Source organism: Nicotiana tabacum, chromosome 20, assembly GCF_000715075.1.
Source record: "Nicotiana tabacum cultivar K326 chromosome 20, ASM71507v2, whole genome shotgun sequence".
Classification (NCBI taxonomy): Eukaryota; Viridiplantae; Streptophyta; class Magnoliopsida; order Solanales; family Solanaceae; genus Nicotiana; species Nicotiana tabacum.
The window spans coordinates 77,740,497-77,766,906 of record NC_134099.1 but is presented as its reverse complement, the minus strand read 5'-3'; the positions used below and the strand labels follow the sequence as shown (position 1 = coordinate 77,766,906).

At 36.3% G+C, this 26,410-nt stretch overlaps 1 protein-coding gene and 1 long non-coding RNA gene across 2 annotated transcripts; one reads left to right on the top strand and one right to left on the bottom strand.

The window, feature by feature from the left end:
- Window positions 1–2,206: 2,206 nt before the first annotated feature.
- On the top strand, window positions 2,207–3,365 carry LOC142174424 (uncharacterized). Its single transcript, XM_075240217.1, has 3 exons — window positions 2,207–2,588; window positions 2,739–2,950; window positions 3,210–3,365. The coding sequence occupies exons 1-3, from the start codon at window positions 2,207–2,209 to the stop codon at window positions 3,363–3,365; spliced, it is 750 nt and encodes a 249-aa protein (XP_075096318.1).
- Window positions 3,366–16,641: 13,276 nt separating this feature from the next.
- On the bottom strand, window positions 16,642–17,475 carry LOC107763600 (uncharacterized). Its single transcript, XR_001643069.2, has 2 exons — window positions 17,315–17,475; window positions 16,642–17,206 (listed from the first exon to the last, which is right to left on the bottom strand). It is a non-coding gene; the product is annotated as an uncharacterized LOC107763600 (long non-coding RNA).
- Window positions 17,476–26,410: the final 8,935 nt, after the last annotated feature.

Below are 26,410 nucleotides of genomic sequence, written 5' to 3'. Positions count from 1 at the left end.
GGGTACATGGAATCGGTGAATGCATTAGAAGGACTTAGGTCCTACACTTATGCACCAAAGAAACTTTCTCTTGACTTAGAGAATAGAGACATTCCTCCCCCAAGCCTTCAATTATTGAGAGGCCACAACTTGAGCTCAAGCCACTTCCACCGCACTTAAGGTATAAATTCCTTTGCTCTAATGAAACTCTACCAGTAATTGTTTCGTCTTTGTTGAATGATGTGTAGGTAGAACACTTGTTGAATGTCCTGAGGAAGCACATACAAGCCATTTGGTGGACAATTGCGGACATCCGAGGTATTCCCACTGGAATTTGTGAGCACAAGACACAATTATAGCAAGAGAGCAAACCAAGCATGGAGCATCAAAGAAGGTTAAACCCTTCCATGCAAGAGGTGGTAAAGAAAGAAATCATCAAATGGTTAGATGCCAGAGTAGTCTACCCCATTGCCGATAGTTCTTAGGTGAGTCTGATGCAATGTGTGCCAAAGAAAGAAGGCATGACCATGATTCAAAACGACAAAAATGAGCTCATCCCAATGAGAACAGTGACCGGGTGGATAGTTTGCATGGACTACCGAAAGCTAAATAGTGCTACTTGCAAGGACCATTTCCCTATGCCTTTTATTGATCAAATGCTTGATCGGCTAGCGGGAAGGTCATTCTATTGCTTCTTGGATGGGTATTCCGGCTATAACCAAATCAACATCGCCTTAGAAGATCAAGATAAAACAACATTCATATGCCCGTATGGGACCATTGCCTTTAGTCGTATGCCATTTGGGCTATGCAATGCCCCGACTACCTTTCAACGGTGCATGATGTCAATATTCTCAAACATGGTGGAAGATTTCCTAGAGGTGTTTATGGGTGACTTCTCTATAGTGGGTGACTCCTTTGAGCATTGCCTTGACAACCTGAGACAAGTGCTCAAAAGATGTGAAAAAACCAACCTTTTGCTAAACTAGGAAAAGTGCCACTTCATGGTGGACGAGGGCATTGTTTTGGGCCACAAAATTTCCAAACAAGGCATAGAGGTTGATCGGGCAAAGATTGAAATCATTTCCAAGCTTCCTCCACCCACTTCAATAAAAGGTGTTCGAAGCTTTTTGGGGCATGACAATTTCTATAGGCATTTTATCAAGGACTTCTCCAAAATTGCAAATCCCATATGCAAGATCCATGAAAAAGATGCAAAGTTTGTGTTTGATGAGAAGTGTCTCAAAGCTTTTGAGGAATTGAAAGAAAATCTCACCACGGAACCTATTATTGTCACACCTGATTGGTCCCTTCCATTTGAACTCATGTGTGACGCCAGTGGTGTAGCTATTGGGGTGGTATTTGGTCAACGGTATAACAAGATCCTTCATCCTGTCTACTATTCAAGTAAGACACTCAAATGGATCACAAATGAATTACGCTATGACTGAGCAAGAGTTGTTTGCCATTGTCTATGCTTTTGAAAAATTCTGGGCCTATTTGTTGGGATCCAAAGTGATAGTTTACACCGATCATGCTTCTCTCCGCTATCTTATGGCAAAGAAAGATGCTAAACCAAGATTGATTAGGCGGGTCCATTTGTTGCAAGAGTTTGACTTTGAAGTCAAGGATCAGAAAGGGACAGAAAATCAAGTTGCGGATCACCTATCTAGGCTTGAAGAGGCAGGGAGACCAAAAAAAGACCTTGAAATCAATGATGTATTTCCAAATGAACACATATTGGCATTGTCTAACACATTTGCTCCTTGGTATGCCGACATCGCTAACTTCTTGGTTAGTGACCTTGTTCCCAATGGATTGAAATCTTATCAAAAGAAAAAGTTCTTGTGGGAGTGTAGGAAATACTATTGGGAGGAACCCTTTCTGTTCACTATTTGTGCCGACAACATCATTCGGCGATGTGTTCCGGAAGATGAGGTAATGTCAATTCTTAAGGCATGCCATGACTCCCCGATTGGGGGCCATCATGGAGGAAATCGTACTACGACAAAAGTGCTTGAATGTGGCTATTATTGGCCATTGATCTACCAAGACTCAAATCAAATGGTCAAGGCATGTGATTAATGTCAAAGATAACGGTCAATTTCTAAAAGACATGAGATGCCTATGAACTTTGTAATGGGGGTCAAGATCTTTGATGTGTGGGGGGGTAGATTTCATGGGTTCCTTCGTGAGATCTTATGGCATAACATATATCTTGGTGGCTATGGACTATGTCTCCAAATGGGTCAAGGCAATCTCCTTGCCCAACAATGAGGCAAGGAGTGTGACCACTTTCTTGAAAAAGAACATATTCACGCGATTTGGTACCCCCAGGGCCATCCTTAGCGATGGTGGTTCTCACTTTTGCAACAAGTCCTTCACCGGGCTGCTTGAAAAGTACGAAGTCAAGCACAAAGTGGTCACACCTTATCATCCTCAGTCGAGTGGCCAAGTTGAAGTTTCCAACAGGAAGATCAAAAATATCCTAGCAAAAACAGTTAATGCAAACAGGACTTCCTGGTCAAGGAAGCTAGATGATGTGTTATGGGCATATCGCACACCATTTAAGACTCCTATTGGCACCTCACCGTACTGGTTGGTTTTTGGTAAGGCGTGTCACTTGCCAGTGGAGCTTGAACACAAAGCCATGTGGGCATTGAAAAAGTTAAATCTTGATTGGGCCGAAGCTACTAACCTAAGAATGACACAACTCAATTAGATGGAAGAATTCCATCTTCATGCCTATGATAGTGCAGCCATGTATAAGGAGAGAATGAAATTTGTTCGTGACAAGAAGATTTTGAAGCAGGAATTCAAATCCGGAGACTTGGTCTTACTCTTCAACCCAAAACTCAAGTTATTTTCGGACAAGCTCAATTCCACATGGTCTAGCCCGTTCAAAGTTGTGAATGTGTCCCCCTATGGTGCTATTGAATTGGAGTCAGAGGATGGAACTCGAACTTTCAAAGTAAAGGGCCAACGGGTCAAGCATTACCTCGGTACCACTGGAGAAAGTCATTTGACAGAACAATTACTCTCAAGGATAGTCCTACACCAGCACCCACCACTGAGTAGCCCAAAATAGGGTCAACATCGTCATGTCGCGATGTTAAATCAAGCGCTTTTTGGGAGGCAACCCATGTGTTGTAACAATCTTTTGTTAGATTTTTAATTTCTGTAGGTTTAGTTGTTAGTGTTGAGAGTTTGACTTGTGTGTTAGAATGCAGGTAGTTCAAAATACAATGAAACAGGGTGCAAGGACCGAGGAGAATAAAGAAAAGAAGGACTCGTGGTCTACGGAAACTATGCGGTTGCATAATGGCTATGCAGACTGCATAGTGGTCGCAGACACAGTCAGAAAAAAATGCAAATTTGCTATTTAAAAATGTGGTGGGATTTATATTTCTACGGCCTGCATAATAGTTATGTGACCGCAGAATGCATTGCGAAATGAAGTTGAGCGACCCAGCCACTAACTCATCGCATAACACATATGTGACTACATAATGTATTATGCGGTCCACCTGTCCGCCGCAAAACCTAAACCCTAATCCTTTCGCATGTCATTCACACATCCTCACTCTCACTCACACACAAGCACCGCACAATACTAACAAAATCCAAAAACACAAAAAAATAGAGAAGAACAAGAAAAGTTTAAACACACAAAATCAGAAGGGGGGGGGGGATCGGAGTTGCAGAAGCACTCACCTAGTTCACATCTCAGAACAATTTCTTCACTTTCTTAGACATCTGGTATGTAATTTTCCTCCCTCTCTTTCTAAATGCGTTGAATAAGGTCATGTGTTTGCACCCCTTTCTTTCCCCTTCTTCTCAATGATTTGCCGTGGGGATCGATGTGTGCCCAAATGACTCAAAATTTTTTTGTTTGGGGGCACACTAATGCTAGGGGTAAACTAGGTTGAGAGACCTAATATTCATGGTAGGAGTGCAGACCAGGGGGTTGGGTAATTTTTCCATGGCATGACCTGTGCAAGATCTGAGATTGAGTGTAGAGAATCTGTATGTAAAGGGTCTATCTTTTGATTGAGGGAGACTATATCTGTGGTCCACATAACGGGTTCGCAGTCCGCAGAATCGTCATATATTGGTGCCCTAGGTGGCCTGTTGAGAAGGACTTTTGCAGACGAGTTTGCGATCGCAAACTTATTTTGTGGACCGCAGAATTGTCGCGTACTGAGGCAGAAATAGTCCCCATCTGGTGAGCAAAAATGTGACCACTCTGCGGTTGCATAGCCTGTGTTGCGGTCCTTTTCACAATCGCATACTTGCTTTGGCTTCTAAACGATTTTATTGTACGATGGGTTTGTGGTTCACATACCTATTATGCGATCGCATAACTCATCGCAAAAGGCTCTTGGTTTTTTCAAACTCTCTCAATATGTTTCCCATGCTGTATCAACCACTCGCCCACTATTTCATTGACCTAAATGGCACCAAAGAAGTCTCTCTCATTGAGATCACCTCCCGCTCGGGGAAACAAACGAGCTGCTGCTCTAAGCCAACAAACACAGCAATCCAAATGCTCCCGACCCGACACAGCCATAAGGACAACGGAGTATTCCTCCCAGTCAGAAGAGGAGGAAGCACAAACCGATCTTGTGCCACCTGTTGATCTCCATACTGAAGCACGCCGGAAAAATATGGAAGTTCTCAGGTTTGGGGTTTCTAGCTCTCGGACCCTGTACAGGGAGAGCTTAGAAAAGAGAAAAATCCTGGAAGAAAAGCAGCTCAACTTGAACGGTTTAAAAGAACATTACCCTCATGTACTAGAAAATATCAAAAAGAGGGTGGGAGTCATTTAGTTAGGTCCCGGGAGAGTACAATGAGACACTCATGCGGGAATTCTAAGCTGCCTATGCTGCATCCAGGAACGCTAAACAAAAGAGAAACCATAGGTTCCTGGACTCTATTTTAGTCCATGGAGTTGAAGTCCTTTGTGATGCAGGATCAATCAATGATGTATACTTTGAGGAGTGGGAGCCATGCACTGCAGAATATGACAAAAAGATTAAAAACAAGGAATCTGAGCGTGCTTGGGTAGCTTCTATCATAGCCAAGGGAATTCCGCCCTGGATTGCACCTAAACAAAAGATCTACAAGAGGGATTTTACCTAATAATGTCGGTACTGGCTGAGTTTTGTCTGTTTCTGACTAATGACCTCAATAAATGAAACAGATATAAGCATCGAGAAGGCAATACTCATTTAATGCATCATGACGGGCATCAAGGTTGATGTGGGAGAGATTATATACCGTGAGATTGGGATCCGGGCGAACCAGACAGCAACTTCACTCCCTTTTCTATGTCTTATGTAATGTTGTAACGGTTCCTCCTATCCCCAAAAATGATCTCATAGGAAAAGCTCTTCAGGATATCAACATCACCCGGATAAAGACTACTGCAGATACAGTGATCGATGGTCCAACAGAGCCATCACTCACTCCTCCTCCAGACTTAGCAGCACCTGCTACTCCCTCATTACCTGACACTCCCTCCGCACGAGTTACCTCCACATCCACTCCTAAGCAAACCATTACACAACCATCTGCTGCTTTACCAGCTCTATCAAAGCTGGGTTTACTAGACCAACATGCCAATTCCAAGGTAGAAAGACTGACAAAGGAACTCCCAGCCATCATCAGGCAAGCACTGGCCCCTATCCAAGCCTTAGTAAGCGTTCTTCAACAAAAACATCAATCCTATGAAGATCGACTCAAGAACTTTGAAGTGCGACTTGAGAGGGTCGAAAGAGGCGAAGTTGGATATATGACTCAACTCCATAAAGATGTTGTTGAGATGAAATCAGAGCTGCATAAGATGCAGAATTTGGAGCTTGACTTGACCTCCTTTCTCTTGCAAGAAGGTGAGCAGGGCACTGGCACTTCCCACATTTCGAGCGTGAACCTGGATTTCATAACCCTTATGATAGCTCCGAAAGACCAGGGTACTAAGGCTTCAAAGGCTCCGGATTGCGTTGTACACATTGACACTCCTTCAGAGGAGGGATCCGAAGAGTCTGAGGGGGAGACTGATGAGAACGACAATAATGAGGAGAATACTGATGAGGAGGCATTGGTTGAAGAGACTGAGGATCAACGCGACAATAGAGGCAAACAAGTTGTTGTCTCTATAGATACAGAGGATGAAGAGGAAGCAGATGTGCAGACATCAATTTCACACTCTATTGTGGACATGGTTGCAAAGGCCAATCCATCAACCATGTAGCCATCAATGAGAGGGGCTAGCAGCTCACAAGTCCCAGACCTAGCTCCACAGCTAGTGGATCTTTCCATTCTAGCCTCAGATACCACCACATAGTTCGAGGTTCCACCTGTTGCTTCCACAGTGCTAGCATCTGACCCTACAGCTTCCATAGTGCCAGCATCTGACCCCACAGCTGCCCCGAATGTTTTAACTAAGTTATGGCATATTGGTATATTTTGTGCAATATTTTGATCATGGTACTATGAGATGTGAGAATATTAAGACTTAAGGTGATTGATGACTGATCTTGGGCCATAAAGTCGTGTTGATACTAGTTGTGAAGTGACGCTTGCACCAAAACCCCATAATAGGCTGAGTGGTATTGATCGTTGAATTTTGATCTGATCAGCGGTTGGACTAGGATCCACCCCTCTAGAGTCAGGTAATAACTTTGTGAGTACAGACACTTGACATGTGTTTAATGAGGGGCTTATGCCAAATACCCGTACATTGGTAAGTGTATGTGTGATGATTCAGGGGCATTTTACCAGGCACCGTAAATGTGCTGAGAGTATGATTGAGGGGTACTTGTTCCAGGCACTATGAATATGCTTAGAGTTGTGAGTATGTGTAGTTTGGTTCTCGAAAGATTTAGGAGTGCTTTGGAACACTTGAACTTGAAGCCTTAAGTTAAGAGAGTTGACCAAGTCAATATTTTGAGTAAATGGACTTAGAATCATGATTTAAAAGTTCCTACAGGTTCGTATGATGATTTTAGACTTGGGTGAATGTTTGGATTAGGATCCGATGGGGTCGAGTGTGATTCAGCACTATTGTATGAAAGTTGGATACTTAAGCGTTTATAAGTTTAATTTGAACATTCATTTTTAATTGTGATATTTTTATATGTGTTTGAGACCTTGGACATGTTCATATAGGATATTTGGACTTTCCAAAATGGAATGGAAGGGTGTCGGGGGACTCGGGTTAGTCTTGTGGTGCCTGGAAGGGTTTTCAAGAGAAAAAAACTAGCAAAATCGGCAATAATTGCACTGGTAACCACTTCGGCAACTTTTGTAATTTCACCCATTATTCGACACTAATAAATAGCCATATATCATACGTAGAGTTTATTTTATTATTTTGGGAGCTTGAGAGCATAGAATGAGGTGACTTTTATGGGAATTTTTTATCTACTTCATTGGGCTATGTAATTCTAACTCGAATCTATAATTATAGCATAAATCTATCACTAGATCTAATATCGAAATATGAATTTGAGCAAGAGAAAGTAGGTTTTCAATTAGATTTAAGATAGTGGATTTTATGATTTTAAACATTGATTTGGACTCGAATTTAGAAGAAAATAATATATTTGGACTTGGTATCGGGTTTTGATAATGTGGGCCTCGGTTGACTTTTGAAATTTTGATAAAGATTGAATCTTTTTATATGAGATTGATTCCTATAGAATTATTGACCTCGTTGAGTATTCTTTGGCAAAGTTTTAGACGTTTAGAGGCCGAGGATAGAGGAAAGATATTTCGGGAGGTTGAAGCCTACTTCGAAAAAAGTACGTATCCTGGCTAACCTTGACTTAAGGAATTTTATTCAAAAATAGACTTATGTGTTGTATCATACGTATTTGGGGGTAACATATATGCGAGGTCACGAGTGTATATATGGTTATAGACGTTGTCTCATGCTTGAGGCAGATTTTAGGTTTCTTTATGCCTTGTTTTGATACATATTCTACTTGTAGCAAGTTTTATTAGTTTGTATGACTTATCCATGCTAGAGATCATGTCTAGGCGTTTGATACCTTATTTGGACATGATGGGCTAATTTTATGTTGAATTATATCATATGCATATTTATACATTATACACATGCATACACCTCTACATGTTTATCTCTCTTGTCCATATGCAACACACACACACATATACATACATACATACATACATACATACATATATATATATATACACACACACACTCTTATCTCTTGTATAGATGCATACATTCGTGCATGATTCTCTTATATAAATTGCGGTTAATTATAGCACGTGAGTTATCCATGCATATTGAGATGATTATAGCACGTGAGTTGTCCGTACGGATTGAAATGCTTATTGATGATTAATTATTGAGATATTATTCTTGGATATAGTGTGAGGATATGGATCTATCCCTCATGAGTTGCCCTTCTATGTTTCTCTCTTGGTGGCATACAAGCAGTTCGACACAAGGAGTGTCGGGGCATGAAGAGTGCGGTTGTTGTAAAGTTTGAGTCTTTATCATGCATAGACATTTTAGACTCATGTAGTGATATTCATACAAATGCTAACTGTTGCATATCATCTTTATATACAGATTTAGTGTCTTGATTTATGTTTTTGATCATTTTATCTAAAAGGTATTCTTATTATCTTCTGCTTTAACTATGAACTGTACAGGTTATGAAAAATGAGTATCTTTTATTAAATATTACTACTACTTCGTTTGGATTATACTTGATACTTACCATTACATATTTTTTTTACTCATAATATACTTCTGTATATTTTTGTGCAGATCCTAGTATTGATCCTTGTTATGCTCAGGAGCGAGCTTAGGAGTATGTCGGAGACTTCCTGGTGTGATGTTGTTCTTTTTTCATATAGTATTTTTGTACTTTAAGACTATGTTGTATTTTATTTAGTGGATCACTACTTGCACTACCGATTCTTGAGGGTTGATGTAGTACTTTCATACTTTAATGTTGATTTCAGACTTATTCTTGTACTTATCTATATTATGACAGTTGAACATCCTTTATATCATTCATTATAGGTATTTATGTGTGTTGGTTCACCTAGTGGATTGGATTAGGTGTAAACATAGCCATAGTGGAATTTTAGATCTTGATAGTATTAGAGGAAGCTCAATGATATCAAAACCGGTATAGTGCAATGGTATCTGAATGGAAAGCATTTACTGACTTCTAAGAGTACATATTCCGTTAGTAGAAGCTATGATGCTATGCTGGGTAGCCTAACTAGACTAAAGACAGCAGAGTTGATTTGGAACTCAGTGATGCAACTAAAACATAGAGTTATTGTGTGGTTAGCAGCTCAGGGTAAACTTCCTATGAAAGAGAGGCTAGTAAAGATGCAAATTCTAGTGGAGGATAACATATATTGTCTCTGTGATGACGTAGTATCTGAAACACATAAACACTTATTTTCTAATCTATTCAACGACAAGGGGTGTTGCAGACTCTCAAATAGATCAAAAGAACATTGGAGGCAGTTTAAGAATGAAATCATAGTTGCAGTGTGGCGTGTGATGATATAAGAATTTTGGCCTAAATTATCCCTTATCTTTAAGAGTAAGTGTTACACCCCAAGTTTTCATACGTGAGAGTACGTCGTAAGTCATTGATGTAAGCTCGGAAATGAGATTCTATTTGGAAGAAAATAAAGTAAGTTAATCATGTTACCTTGTAGGTTACAAATATTTAAGATCATGAATAACGAGTACCAAGAGGGTTGGAAATCTTAGAAGCTAAACCAATTGAAGAAAATAAGTTTCGTCGAAAGTCGACAAGTTTCGAATGTTATAACATGTACTTTGGGGTGAGACTAGGGTTATTAACATGATAAGGAGGTTATTCTATGAGTTATTTTAGTCGTATGATATTCATTTTCTACATTTTGAAGGCAAGCAAGTTGTGGAACAAGAGTTGGCAAAGGTCATCACAAGTTACATTCATAAATTTGCTGAAATTTAGGTAAAATGTATCTGAGAATTTCTCCAAATATACTTGGAATCATGGGGTGTTCTACCTACCAAATTTAAGGTCTACAAGTCTAGTTTCTAATGCATTAAACCGTTCATCAATACGACATCGGAGTAGAGAGATATTTGCGTTTTCGCGAGACCGCGCAAGCAGCTCCCAATGGGACCCACTTAGGCGGTGGTTGACCTACTTCAATTTATAAACGATTTGGACGCCTATTTTTGCTCATTTTTCAACTAAAATTCGTCTCCAAACTTCTCCTAACCCTCCTAAACATATACCACAAGGGTTTGAAGTGATTCCAAAGTGATTACACCATATTTCAACATCAAAACTTAGTTCTAGTGAAGAACAACACCTCTTTGAGGTTGTGTTGTCATTGAGGATTGTTGTGGGTTGTATTTGGATGAAATTCCAAGTTGTTGCTGCTGTCTAAGGTGAGTATAACAGCCTACTAATTGTGCTTAATCTTGCTTGTATGTTGGTTAAGTTGTTAGGATGATAAAATACAAGATAATACTTGGATTAGCTTAAGTCACTTCTATGGTGTTGTATTGCTATTAAGGGTTGTTGTAAACTGAATATAACTTGGATTTTGACTTGAAGCTACTGTATAAGGTATGTATATTATGATCTTGCTTGTGCCTAAGGTTATCTTGATGTTGATTAAGTTAAATGGATGGGCTAGACATGAACTAGTGAATAAAGTTGCTAATTGAGGATAGTTGAAGTTGTGGATTATTTTCGTTGTTATAAATATATGGTATAAGGCTGGAACTTCATTATCATGTTAATGATACTTTTATGTTGAAGTAAGAAGTCTATAAGGATTGATAAGGGGTATACGAATTCTAATCGGAGTTTTCCGCTCGTCGTAATGTAGTTGTGACTTGTTGTTGTTATATGGTGTCTTGATATTGATAATTATGTATTGATGGATTGCTCTGGTAATTGTTGTTGGTATATGGTATTAGAGGAGGCCCTTGTTACAAGGGAGATGCTGCAAAAATTTACGTAAACGAGCTACTAGCTTAAGTTATAGACTTAGCCTTTGCTCAGCACTGATTTTGAATCTCCTTATACTATGATAGATTGAGTTGACTTGTTTGAAGAGTTGCTTGGAAGGGATTAGGGACTCAACGGGTTTAAGGTATGTTAAAGCACTTTCTTCTTTCTTTTGGCATGATCTAAAATGAAATGAACATAAACGATACACTATTTCATAATGACTCTGCTCCTAGCAACTAAGGTTGTCCATGTTGTTCTTTCCTTATAAAATTATTCTAAACAAGTGTGTAAGATCCTTAAATCCTACTAAGGTTTATATTGATGGTAGGGATGTCCATAATGTTCTTAAGTCACTCCAAAATGTTTAGAATGTGATTCCATGAGTCGAGCATGCATTATGTATATGTATCTATTTTACTCTACCGAGCCGTGCTATAGTCGGCCGGGTTTGACACCTATTGTGCAACCACTGATCAGTTGGTTTACCGAGCTCCATGTGGCCGGGTACGATTCTACCGAACCTTATGATGGTCGGGTACGCTTTTACCGAGTCCTCTTTGAGGCCGGGTACAATATGATGATGATGATGCCCATAGAGGCGAATGTTTTAAAAAGTTTATGTATATATATGTATTATGCATTTCATATCAGTAACCCCCAGAGGCACTCAGATGTTACAGGTTGTATCTCCTCTATCTCTCTCTTTACATTACTGTTCTTGTTTATGCTTTCCTGCCTAATATACTCGGTACTTTATTCGTACTGACGTCCCTTTTGCCTGGGGACGCTGCGTTTCATGCCCGCAGATCCCGATTGATAGGTTGACAGTCCTCCTAGTAGGCTATCAGCTCAGCGAAGGTGTTGGTGCACTCCACTTGCTCCGGAGTTGCCTATTTGGTCAGTATGCTTTGGATATATATTGATTAGTATGGCGGGGCCCTGTCCCGACCTTTATGATTTTATGTACTCTTAGAGGCTTGTAGATAGATAGATGTCAGGTGTATGGATACTTGTATGGCCTTGTCGGCCTATGTTTCGAGTTTACTAATGGTCATATCGGCCTTATAGGCCCGTATGTCACATATATAAGTTTGTATATCATATTGGGTATTCATATGTTGAGTATTCCCTTATGTTTTATTCTTGTTATCTCATGACGGGTTTTCTGGATCATTTACTCATGATAATATGATAAGAAAGATATGTTACGTTGGTACTGGGTTGAGTAAAGCACCGGGTGCCCGTCGTGGCCCTTCGGTTTGGGTCGTGACAGTAAGTTTAACTTTATCCTTTAAATATAACCTTGAGTGCCAATTATCCTCTAAATTTGCAAAAGTTGAGCCCATTTAGTCCAAGTAAAAGATAACACAACATCCATTAGAAAACTAACCGAGCTATAACTTAACTGGATGTGAAACTTTTATTAATTTTAAACCTAGCTCTCTTTTACCCCAAATCAGTCGATTGCCAACTTTCTCTCGGAGAAAATTATTACTTCCACCAGATTCAAACAACCTAGATAGCCGGTGAACTTAGAGTGTCACTATGGCCGATTTAAGCTTGAAAGTTGTTGATTACACTGGGTGGAGTGGTGGTTTATTGGTTGAGCGTAGAATAGGAAGGAATGGTTAAGAACGACATTGTTGTAACTCTCAGATTCAAAAGTGATTTTAATCCTGTCGTCGGAGCTATTCACAACAAGGTCCCCTGCCTCCGGCATCGATATTTTCTTTATTGCATGGGCAAAATTTTTCGATTATTTTTTCTAATAATTGTTGTTTTCTTTTTCAAGTGAATATAGTAGCGCTTTTCAAAATGCAAGCAGGTGAGAGAAAATCAAAATATAGGAAGTTTATATACTAACACTTAAATGTAGCAATCGAAGATATAAAGCTTTTTTGATGCGTTGACTACCATTATACATACTCGTTGTTGACCTTCCCAAGTAGGGGTATAGATGGGTGCGAGCATCATGTTGTTTTGAGTTTGAACTTTAAAGAATTGTTCTATTGAAGCTATTACGCTATCTAGGTCTTGCCCGCAATCTGGGGCTTGTTTGAATCCAGCGAAACTGTGGAAGTTGTAATTTTCAGCCGAACAATTCTTGAAAGAAAGGGACTATGAACTGATTTGGATGTGAAAAGCATTACGTGCAGATCACATGTTGCTGTTAGTTTTCTAACGGATGTTGTGCTTTTATTACTTGGACTAAAGGCACTCAACTTTTTAACTTTTGTAAACTTAGAGGACAATTGGTGTTCAAGGTTATATTTGGAGGACAAAGTTAAACTTACCTTTAAAGATAAGGGATAACTTTAGCCAAAAACATAATTGGAAAGCTAGAAACTAAAAGTTGTTTAGAGGGGTTAATGTAAATAGCAGTGATACAAATTAAGGCCTCGTTTGGCCATGAGTTTTGCCAAAATAAATTTGGGATTTATTTTCAAAACTCATGTTTGGCTATAAATTTTGGTCACATTTTGGCAAAATTTCAAATCCCAAAATCACCCCAGTTGCTGATTTTGGGTCAAAATCTCAAAACTTGGGAATTATATACATGTTTTTCCAAAATAAAGTTGGGAAATATGTTTTGAAAATGTATATTCAAATATATTTTTATCTTCAAATCAAACTTCACCCAAATCAGCTTTTTCAAAACAAATTTAAAATCTATGGCCAAACGCTAGCTAAGAAAGTGGTCACAGAGAGGATAAAATTAACGAAGGACTCCAAAAGAAACTCGAAGTTGCAATTTTTTGATTCAAAGATTATGTAATTAGATTTTGTGTTTGTCCGAAGCTTAAGAAGTCATATTATCCTTCCTGGAAGGTGGTTATCGATTTAGGTACTATTTAGGTGTATCAATTTATATGTGCAATGGTACTCCCAACGTTCCCATTTATATGAATCTATTTTTTTTTTGGTCTGTTTCAAAATGAATGACTCTTTTTTAAATTTGATAATAATTTAGCTTAAACTTACAATTCTACCATTAATGAGAAGCTTTTATAACCACACAAATACTGTGCCCCCCTCCCCCCATTTGACTTGTTTAGGACCACAAATCCCAAAAAACTTCGTGTCCACTCAAACATGTTCACATAAATTGGAACGGAGGGAGTACTCCCTCCGATCGACAATAAGTGACCAATTTATTTTTGGCACGCCCATTAAGAAAATACTAAATTCTATACAAAAATATCTAGTATTACTAAACTATCCTTAATTAAATATTTAATATGAGAAGTAAGAAAACTTTTTAGGGATATGTATATAAGGGTAATTTTGTAAAAACAAATTGAATTTTTTCTTGATTATATAAATGTACACTTATTTTGAACCAAAATAAAAATTAAAATGATTACTTATTGTGGATCGGGGAGAGTAATATTTAAGAGATAATATAAGTTTCGCGGGACCATCCAAGCAAAGCCACTAGTGGCAAAGGAGTGTATGGTTACCAACTCAAAGTACCACTTCACCGTTTAAAAAAAAAAGTGTTGTTGTGCCAAGTTGCTCACAGATATTTAGAAGATGTTTAATTAGCTAATTTAGCGTGCATATTTAATATCATTAACTTTCTGGTTGTAAAGATAACTTTACATTGTCACGACATTCTTGGAAGTCCACAAAAGGGTGACATTAAGTGTGTGTTTGGTATGAATTTCATAAAAATGAGTGGTTTTATTACTTTTTTTCCTTTATGTTAGCTGTTGAGTGCAAAAAATTTTTTGGAAATTTCTTTTTAATATTTTATAGAGTAAAAAATATTTTTTGTGCTACTCTCTTCACCTCTCCACTCCCTCAAGTCCCCATATTTCCTTGCTCCCCCTCCCCCTTCTCTCTCCCTCCAATACCCAACGTTTTCAGGATTCTATTTTCTTGAAGCATTTAATTATTCTTCTAAAAATTCATTAAAGAAACTAAAAGAATAACGTTGAACTTCGTGTTCCATAACTAAAAAGAAAATATTTTTTTTGGGTTGAAAAAGAAAGTATTCTTTCTACAACATGAAAATAAAGTATTCATTTTATTGAAATAAAAGAAAATGTTTTTTACATCATGAAAAGAAAAGACTTATTTTGTTAAAAAGGAAAAAAATATTTTTTTTACATCATAAAAAGAAAACACTTTTTTTTGTTGAAATGAATGAAAATATTTTTTCTATATCATAAAAAGAAAGTATTTTTTTTTTGTTAAAATAAAAAAAACCTTTTTGTATCATGAAAAAAAACACTCATTTGTTTGAATTGAATTTTTTTTTAATCTATAACATAAAAAGAAAGTGCTATTAATAATATTTTTATTTAGAGTGGGGGCAGGGGCGTGGTAGGTTAATAGGTGGGCGCGGGTTAGGGTGGGGGTGGGGAACAGGGTGGGAAGGTTGAGAAGAATTTTGGAAAATGTTTTCTCTTCTATTGATAGGGAAAATATTTTCCTCCGATTATGAGGAAAAAAAATCCAAAATATTCAAACCAACCAAATATGAAAAAATTAGAAAACATTTTTCTTCATATCAAACACAGCCTAAGATGGGAAAGTTTTAAAAAAAAAATCCACTCACTTCATTTGTAAATGTGCACAAAGTTACTATTTTAATCCAATTTAAAATGAATAACTTTCTCGTTTCTAAGTGTACATAGTTATTACTCTCTTCGTCTCATATTAACAGTCGTGGTTATTAAAAAATAATTATCTCAAATTATGTGTCATTTTAGAAGTTCAAGAAAAAATTGATTTTTCTTTTCCTTTTTTACCCTTAGTAATAATTGTTCTTGAAAATGGAGATACTACATAAATAGAATAAATAAATAAATTTTTCTTTTTCTTTTTCGTTTTTACCTTTAGTAATAATTGTTCTTGAAGATGAAAATACTACAAATAGAGAATAAATATTCAATGAAGAGAGATTTTTTCTTAAGACATAAATAAGGGTATAATAATGTAATCTTTTTTCTAATTAATATTTCTTAAGAGGCATGTAAAAGAAAAACACGACCCATAATATAAAACAGAGGGAGTATATAAATGACGTCTTTGGAGGTAAGCATTAAATTAATTAATTATTATTATATATGCTGAAACTTGTGAAAATGAAATATAGCGACTAAATGAATATTGTACCAAATATTTTTACGTTCTAAATACAAAGATTTAGTGTAATAGCATTATATGTTCACTTCAATTTCTGAAGTTTGTGGAATGCCAAGATTAACTTCAGAGATGACAACCCCAAACTTGTGATATATGTGTCCAAAATTTAATGAAGTCTGAAGTAGATTTTGAAGTAGGTAAACGTAAAAAAAAAAAATTATGAATGAAATACATGACTGTGGCTAATCTATTTACCCCCCCCCCCCCCGCAATATATATATATATATATATATATATATATATATATATATATATGTGTGTGTGTGTGTGTCGGGTTGAAACTAAGATCCAAATTAAAATTTTCATCTCAACCCTATTTAACTATGGAAATTTTTAAAACTTTCTCATTAATTTCCATATTCTTACTATTCTTCCCTTTTCCTAATGTAGCCATAAGGAGAGCTGAAGCAAAGTTTGTTTCTGATGGGCATGTCAAAGCAATGTTAAACACAGAAGGAAAAGTTAAATGTTGGGAGACAAAAACTAGAGAAAAGAACTTCAATCTTTTAATTAGAAAGTCAGTTCATCAAAGGGATAACAATTTTAAACTGTACATATGATGACCACAACTCTCATTTCATCACATCATTAACATCCAAAGAAAGCTTATGATCAAACGTACGTAGTTAATCCTCAATAATTCTCAGATATCCCTCTCTCCTCTTCTAACATAAAATTACTAGTACTACTACGTATATAACAAAAGAGATAAACCCTCTTATTAGCTTTTCGATCATAACTAGGATTAAACGAGAACTTTAGTGACTTTACCTAACACAATAGTACTACTAAACATTTGGAGCATATATATATCTATTACTAGCTAGCAGCCAACACAACCTTTCTCTGAGGATCATTTCTCGATTTGTGCATGTCATCCTTTTTCTAAGGGTGGCCGGGAGTGTGGTGATTATTCGCACCGGCACCTGGATAATCATTGAGCTCAGCGTCCATTCTTCTTATGATGGCATGATCAGCTATTTCCATACTCTCCTTCATATTCTTTAAAACCTTGTGTTCTTGAGATTTGTATACCAGACTTGCGCTTCCTACAAATAAAAATCAGAATGTACACACAATCAATCATCAAAGAATCATTTAATGAGACCAGAAGAAGAGAAATTAATGTTAAGTAAGAAAACCAAAAGATTACTTACTTGTAATTGGGACGGCATTCAAGTAGACAACTTGAGAGAAACAAAGGAAAGCTAGAAATAAAGTAAGAGAAGTGGCAGCCATGGCTAGAACATATAAATCTTTTCCTAATCTTTTGTTCTGATCAGTATTGATGAGCTAGCCTTTTAATGCAACAAGGACTAGCCAGTGCCCCATTTTATACATTCATATTATGGACATATCCGCACTAGCTAGCACAATATGAAAAGAAAGCACTTTGTGTGTACCTATTGGTTGCGGCAATCAAATCACAAAGTCAAAAAGGTTACTTATATCCGCGTTATGAAAGACGTGCAGCATTAGGTACATATAATTGAGGATTTACGAAGACAGTGCCAAAATTTGAAGTTTATGAGTTTCGAATTTAATTATCACAGAGTTCATTTCTTATTTTAGTAATTATTGAGTTCACAATTAAATATTTATACATATGCAATCGATTTTCTAATACAAATACAAGATATAATTAAAAGATACTGGATATGTCCAAGCCGAGGATTCAAAAAAACAAAAAAAGTAAACATGCAAAGAAGCTAAGGGGGAATTTAACATGTAATTTATAACATGTATATGTATATGGGGAAAAATTGACCTTATATACGTACTGTAATTTTGGAACGAAGGAGGTCCGGCTGAACCCCATTTCACCCACCTAGCTTCGCCCCTGCGTCCAAATCTATAGATAATACACTTGTTCCACCTTGTTTGCACATATCAACAATGTGAAAAATTATTTACGTTTTCAGTGCATTTTAACCTATTATAGCATGTTGTTATCACTTTTGTTAGATTATCAATTATTTTTTTATCAAAAAAAGTTACATGTAATAAGATATAATTTTTATAAAATAATTTTTACATTATCACTTTATATATAAATTTAATGTGGGTGTGAACCATTGACATGAAACGTAAAGCTAGGGGAGAGGGGGGACAATGGACTTTAGGTTTAAGTGGTAGGTATGATGAGGAAATTTATTAAGTCAAAATGGGGAACAAGGATGAGCACACTGTGCAAGTGGAAGATGACCAGATAATGATGTGTCTCAATAGTACTAGTAGTACTAAATAGAAGTCAAGCCTTAGTGGAACATATCATGAATGATTTCATCGATGTATTCAATAGAGTTTTCTTGAGACAGAATCACAGATAAAGATCCGCATCATTAATATAACTTGTTATAATTACATGGAACTTCCATTTTAATACTGATGCATGAACTTTGACATGAATGGTGGAAACTACATCAATTATATATGAAAATGATGTACATTATCTAATTACAAGTGGAACTTTCCAAATAGTCACTTCTGATCAGGGGTGTTCATGGTTCGGTTTGGATCGGTTGTTTCCTAAAAAGAAATCAAACCAAGTAAGTCAATTTTTCAAATATTAGAACCAAACCAAACCAATTAACTCAGTTTTTTCTCGATTCGATTTATATCGGTTTTTTGGTTTTTTCGGTTTTTTCGGTTATTTGTCGGTTTTTTTCTTAAACATAAGATATACACTACCAAACACATATTTCGGCGACCACATTTTTAACGTAACACGATCAAATCAGTTGTCCTTTGAGAAATCTATTATTTACCAAGATATATTGATGATAATTGAATCAAAATAGTGATGAATAATTTAAGGACTCAATTAAAAATATATTATTTTTAACATGAAATTGATTCTTACACTTAACAAAAGAAAACTACCAATCAAACTAGAATGTAAAGGTAAAGAGTTGTACTAAAAGTGCAAACGATTAACATTTACTATAAAACTTTTGAAACTTTGTATAAAAGTATATATATGTGTGTGTGTAATTCTAAATTTAAAATAGCTATTCCTATATTCGGTTTGGTTCGATTTTTCTTTTAAACCAAAACCAAACCAAATTTGATTGGTTTTTAAATTTCAAAACCAAAACCAAACCAAACCAAACAAAAAAGTATTGGTGTTTTTTCGGATTTTTATGAACACCTCTATTTCTAATTATTCTTTCCATATCAGAAGTTTTGTGACTAGCTAGATGCTAGGGTTATCACTTCTAATATTTGTCATTTTGCTTTTGGAGATGATATATCTTTTTTCGGGCAAGAATCTACTAGGTACTTACTTAATCCCTTTCCGTTCATTGTTTATCACCAAAAATTTTGAGGATCATTATTATTTCATTCTCAATCAATTACGATCATCAACGGTAAGTGATGGAATAAATAGAACCCCTTCACCTTTAATCAAAGGTTTCAGATTTGAGTCCTATGAAAAATAAATTGACAAGGAACATTTCTCCTTTAATAGACCTTATACGATACGAATCCGAATTAAATAGATGCATATGCCAAACACCGAGTCAGAAAAAAAATCAGTTACTATAATTTTACTTCTACAGACGCTACACCTTTATGGTGATGAATGGAATGAATCTCACATCGGACCGAGATAAGGTCACTTGTCTCCTTATAAAGCTTGGACAATCCTCCTCCCTTCGAGCTAGTGTTTTGGGGAGAAATTCAAAAATAGCTAGATTTACAACTGGTCATTCAAAAACAACCCAGTTTCAAAAGTAATCAAAATTTAGCCACTTTTTATGTAAAAATAAATCTGAACGAAAACACTGTTCAAAACCCGGAAAATACACCAGTATATTATGCTGGAGTTCCAGCATAAGTATACTTGAACTCCAGCATATTATACTGGAGTTTTAGGATAAGTATGCTGGAGTTCCAGCACAAGTACACTAGAACTCCAGCATAATATACTGGAGTTTGGAGCACAGGTGCTCCAGTCTCCAGTATACTATACTAGAGCCAGCAAAGTATACCGGTCCAGCATAATATGCTAGAGTTCATACACAAGTGCACCGAACTCCAGTATATTATGTTGGATCGGTCTCTGTTGCAGCAAAATAGTGGCTATTTTTTATTGACTTGGTAAACGCTGGCTATTTTTGAATGACCAGTCCGAAAACTGGCTATATCGTGCTATTTTTACAGTTTTTTGGGGTGTGAGTTAGGCCCAAGGCTTATTTTGATATAGTATTGTCACGACCCAAGTTTGCCCTCCGTGAACTGTCGTGACGGTACCTAGTCTCTACGACTAGGTAAGCCTAACAATTTGAGAAAAAAGAAAATAAAAGATAAAACTAGCCAAAATCTGCGGATAAAACATAAATAAAACGTTTAAGATGCCGCTCGGCATATACAAATATAAACTCTCAAACTGAATCAACTCCCAAAACCCAGAATCTCATAAAATCACAAGCTGTGGAATAACTACAAAGTGTTCTAACTCCAGAATGTCTAAACAAAAGTAAATACATGAGAGCTAAAGCTAGAAGAGAGAACGGAGAGGGACTCCTCGGTCTGCGGACGCGACAGATATACCTCAAAGTCTCTGAAGATCCACCACACAGATGGACTCGAGGCTGATAGCTAGTACCTGCATCTGCACACGAAAAACATGTGCAGGAAAGGGCATGAGTATACCACAGCGGTACTCAGTAAGTGCCAAGCCTAATATCGATCAAATAGTGATGAGAAAGGTCAGGGCCCTACTGATTATAAATGAAAAGCAAGGTAAAGCAGTACAGAATACGACAATATAATTAAAATGCTAACAGTCAATATCGAACAAAATCACAGAAAGAATCTAACTTAGTACACAGAAATAGCAACAAGGGATCTCCCGGGATATCGTCCCGTAGTCCCAAACGTAAATGTCCAGAGGATCTCCCGGGATATCGTCACGTAGTCTGAATCATAAATGTGCAGGAGAAACTCCCAGAATACCAATCCGTAGTCCCAAAGTAAATATCCAGTACGAGGAATCTACCGGGTGTTGTCATGTAGTCCCAATCATAAATGTGCAGGGGGATCTACCGGAATACCGATCCGTAGCCCAAAGTAAACAAGCAGGGGGATCTCCCGGGATATCATCTTGTAGTCCCAAAGTAAACACACAACCAACTCAGAAGAATGTACAGTTCTATTCAAGAATTAAACAGGAATTTCTACTCTAAAATGTTGCACAGAGTACAAGTAGACAATTTAAACAAGTAAGACAATTAAGTCACACAAGCATGCTTTTCCTAATTTAAACAAGAGGCTTCAAGTACAAGTATTTGACAAATTACAAGAAAACATAGGTATTAGCTTAATGAAAATGGGATGTTCAACAATTAGCACGTGTACGCACTCGTCACCTCACGTACACGACACTCATGTAACAACAATACCAAATCCTAAGGGGAGTTCCCCCACACAAGGTTAGACAAGCCACTTACCTCGAACCAGCTTAATCAACTCGAAATCACGTTCTTGCCACGAGTACCCGACTCCAAATGTCCCAAATCTATTCAAAGTAATTGCATAATGTAAATATAACTTCAAGTAGCTAATTCAACTAATAAATTCGAAGCTAACACGCGAAATTAGGAAAATTGCCCAAAAAGTCCCTCGGGCCCACATCTCGAAATCAGATAAAATTTGTAAAACTAGAATCCTTATACTCTCACGAGTTCATACATACCGAATACATCAAAATCGGACCACAAAAAATCCCTCAAATCCCTAAATCGAAGTCTCCAATTTCAAACCCTAAATCCTCAATTTAACCCTCATTTTCCATAAATTTCTTGCCAAATCAGTAAAATAATACCATATAAACAAGTTTTGGTTCCAAAAATTTTACCTCCTCGAAGCTCCCTTGAATTCTCTCTCAAAAACCTCCCAAACAGCTTCAATCCCGGGTGAAAATGGTGAAAGATAGAGCTGAAATCGCAAAGGGACCTTTATATAGGTTATGGCCGAGGGTTTCCGCACCTACGGCCTTTTCCTCGTACCTGCGGTCCCAGGTGCGTGTGAGCACGTAATTTTTGCCTTACGAAAAACTACTCCAAAATAAATCAAAAAATAAAATAAATTTCTTTTACTGTGTAATTTTTGAATTTGGCGTGGTGTTAAATGTTTGTGTTATGTCCGTAAATGTTTATTTTTGTCAAAATAAATCAAAAAATAAAGTAAAATACATATTGCATGCATATAGGATTTAATTATGCATTTAAGAGATAATTTAAATAAAATCGCAAAAAATACGCATTGGTTCTATTTTAAATGTTTCACTGTGTGATTGATGTTTTTGTCTATGTGTTAAATAATGGTTATAGAGTAATTAATATATTTTTGTGAAGTTAAAATGGTTTTATAATTTTTTTTAAATTAGAAAATGAATTAATTGAAAAAAAAAATAAAAAAAAACATATTAGTAAAAGATTGGACCTGGATTAAAATCCAGGCCCAAATCAATTAATTCCCTTCACAAGCCCAATCCCAACAGCCCTGTCCGGTCCAATTCAAAGCCAGAACCAAACGACGTCGTTTGGTCATCTCTCATCAAGGGCCGTTGGATTAAATCCAACCTACGGCCAAGATCTCATCACCCGAACCCAAGACCCTTACCCGATCTATTGACCCGGTTCAACCAGTCCCCCAACTTAAACCAAATGACATCGTTTGGTTAAGTGAATAGATCCTAGCCCTCCATTCTAATGGATCCAACGGACGATACCAATCCACCCTACCCCTATATAAATCCCAAACCTTACCCAGCCCCTAACTGAACACCCCCCCCCCCTCTCCGCTCCTGTTCATCATCGTTCTAAACAGACCCCTAACCCTAGCCGCCCCTATTCCCCTTCGCCTGAAACCCGGCGGCATCAACGCCGCCGATCACCAACTTAACACCCTAGGACCTCCTGAACCTCCCCTACACAAATCCAACCTTAGTTTCCTTCGAATCAGGCCACAACTCTTCGAATCTTAAATCGAAGGTTGGCCTGAAAACTTGATCTAAACCAATCAGCCCCAAATTAACACCATGGCTTCCCCTAGTCATCCTGAGTATGGATCTGTTGGTTGTTAGGTTCGAATCCGTTCGGAACTTCTCGAATCTTCTTTTGAAGATTCGGACCAAACAAAAATTTACCCAGATCTGTTTCAAACTCACACCAGTTACCCTCCTGGCCTCCCTCGTGCCTAGAATATCTTTGGTTCTTCTCGAATCTGAGCAGAAATGGTTAAATCCCAAATCGAGTTTTTAAGAACCTTAAAAAATACCGAACTTCCGGATTCGGTTCAGATTATGATGAAGATTGAGGTTTAATCGACCTTAGTCGAAGTATTTTCATTGGAAAATACTTCGACTAAGGTCAGTTTGATTTCAAACAAAAATCCGAAATCCAAGTTGAGTTCGAGTCAGAATAAAATTAAAGTTCAGAGGTATTTTTCTATTTATTTTTTTTGTGTATTCTACATGTATTGTTGTCCGTATTAATAGCTTGTTAATTTTTCATATTTGTTTTGATCAATTCTGTCACTTCTGTCTATTTAATCCGAATGTGAATTGTTTCTGTTGGTTGTGGTTATTTACATTGTGTGTAATCGACTCGATTAAGTTCGTCGATTAGTTATATTACGAATTTTTTTTATTTCTGAAAATGTTGACTAAAACAGTCTGCTTCTATTTTAGACTAATTATTGACAAATGTTGTAAATAGTCAATTGATTAATGCTCGTCAATTAAATCATGATTGTCTGTGAATCAGTGAATTCAAATGTATGTTGTATATGTTATTGCCTGAACATTAAAGTTTCAGGGCATTGTCAGTATTGACAATGATCCTGTGTGTGTTTGATTTTGGTTTAATGTTAAGTCCAGTCTGAATTGTTTTGATAATTTCAGAAATATGCTGTTATGATGTTAGTTCTGAATTCAGTGTTGTAATGTCCAGTTTGAATTCCAGTTTACAAAAGTTGGTCAAATACAATTGTGTTTAGGAGGTTAATAGGATTGATTTAGCTGTAAATCAGAAAGATAACTGAGTCTGTACAGATTTTAGAATATGTTTTGCTGAAGGTTCTGATTTTTCAGTAATAACATCAAGATTTCAGGGGCATTTCTGGGAATGAGCAGTAAAAAACAGGGTGTTAGTACTAGTATATTATAATGTAATGTTAGTGGCTATTAGTTAATGATACTAATGGGGAACAAGGAATAATGGGCTGCTGAAAATCAGGGAAAAGGTTTTACATAATGGGATTTTCTGTTTTTTAAAAAGAAGAAGGGGGTCCAAGAAACACTTAAAATTGCCTAAGACCAGCCCTGTATAAATACAGGAGCTGGACAGACAGAGAGAAAAGAGAAAAAGAGAATTTTTGAGTGAGAAAGAGAGAATTTTAAGAGAGAAAAAAAACAGAATTCTGAAGAAAAAACAGAATTTTCAGAAGAGAATTTCTAAGGGCAGAAATTTTCAGAGTGAAGATTTTAATAAAGAAAAAGAAAGGCAGAGAGAATTTTTAAGAGAGAATCTTTAAGAGATTTTGAGGGCTGAGATTTTAAAGAAAGAAAACAGAAAATAGCACACTCACATATACACTCACACACAGATACAGCAGCAGAAACAGAAAATTAGAAACAAACTGAATTTGTAACTGAAGAAAGGCTGAAATCTGAAATATTGTTCTTGTGTTGAATATGTTCAATTTTGTGTGATTCCACTGTTCAGTTAAAATCTGAAGCTTTTCAAAGTATCTTACTGTGCATCTGGGCTCTTCGAATCCTATTCTTGATAAGATTTACTGTGTTATCAGTATATTCTACTGAATTTGTTACTGCTGAAACTGCTGAAACTTACTTCTTCTACCTCCATTTTCAGGTATATGTCTTTTAAATTTTAAGTTGAAAAGAGATTCAACATGACTTGTCGATAAAGCTTGAACTGAAAGTCTATTTTTATTTGTCCAAGTTCATCAATTTAAATTTCATTTTTTGTTTCATGTTAGTTAATTAGTAGTACATTCAATTTGATAGCTATGGGCTATTTGTCTTATTTTAAAAGTTTGTATAAAGGTTTGTAATAATATTAGTTCATTATCTCATTAGTTTAATAAATTGTCAAGACAAGGAATAAGGCATAAAAATGGACCATTGATTGCATCCCTTAATACTATTAGCTAAATGCAAAGATAAAGAAGTTACATTAGTAGAATATTTTGTAATGAGTATGATTTTGTTTAGATTGGTATAATTATTATATGGTATGATGACAGGTATAATCATATGAGTAAAGTAAGTTGGTATAGCTCGTCATGATGACAGAACGTTATGAATGCTTACGCCAAATAGTCGGGTTGCATGTAATGTAACTTTGTTAAATTAACTTGCATAATAATTCTCTTTCTACAAATTCGATGCTTATCTACTTTCATAAAACAAAGTGAACAAGTAATTAGGCCTATTAGATTAAAAGTGAGTGTATGAGAATGAAAAGAGATGTACAAGCATAGATTGCCACATTTTACATCATTGATAATTAGAAATAGAATTTGTATTAAGTAAACAATGAAAATTCTCGAAAATATTTCCTTCCCTTTATGAATTATTTATTTTTAGTTCCATATGCCATTTATTCTTCGGCATGTATATATATATATATGTCATATATTTTTTTTAAAAAGATAGTATTAATCATATTTTTATTATGTCCTTTGAATTTGAACAGTTGGAATAAATTATTTATATTCGGAAAATATAATCAACGGTCAACATTTAATATTGTAAGTTCTTTGAAACCTTAAATGGGAATTTGTCATGAGTTTCATATAAAAATGTATGAATAATTTGTGGAAAAATCCTTAATATCATTGCAAATATTTTTGCGCAATTAGGGATACGTTCGCGTACCTTGATTATATTTTAGAAGCAAAAATTCGGATTATGCGTAAGCGCAATTTCGAACAAATATTTAATAAAAGGATTTTTCCAAAGATGTTAAATCAATTTCATAAAAACCCGAGATGTACGGTTCACTATTCAATAAAAATAAATATTCTTGATTCAACACAATCTCGGAAAAATGATTGCTTAAAATATTATCAAAAAATTATTGTGTACACGTACGCGTGACACAATTCCGCATTTTTAAATTTGTAACACGAATATACGTACGCGTAATTCGATTCGGAGAAGGGTCCTTAATCACGATAAGTATAAGCGGTAGTAAAATCAGATAACATCAATATAT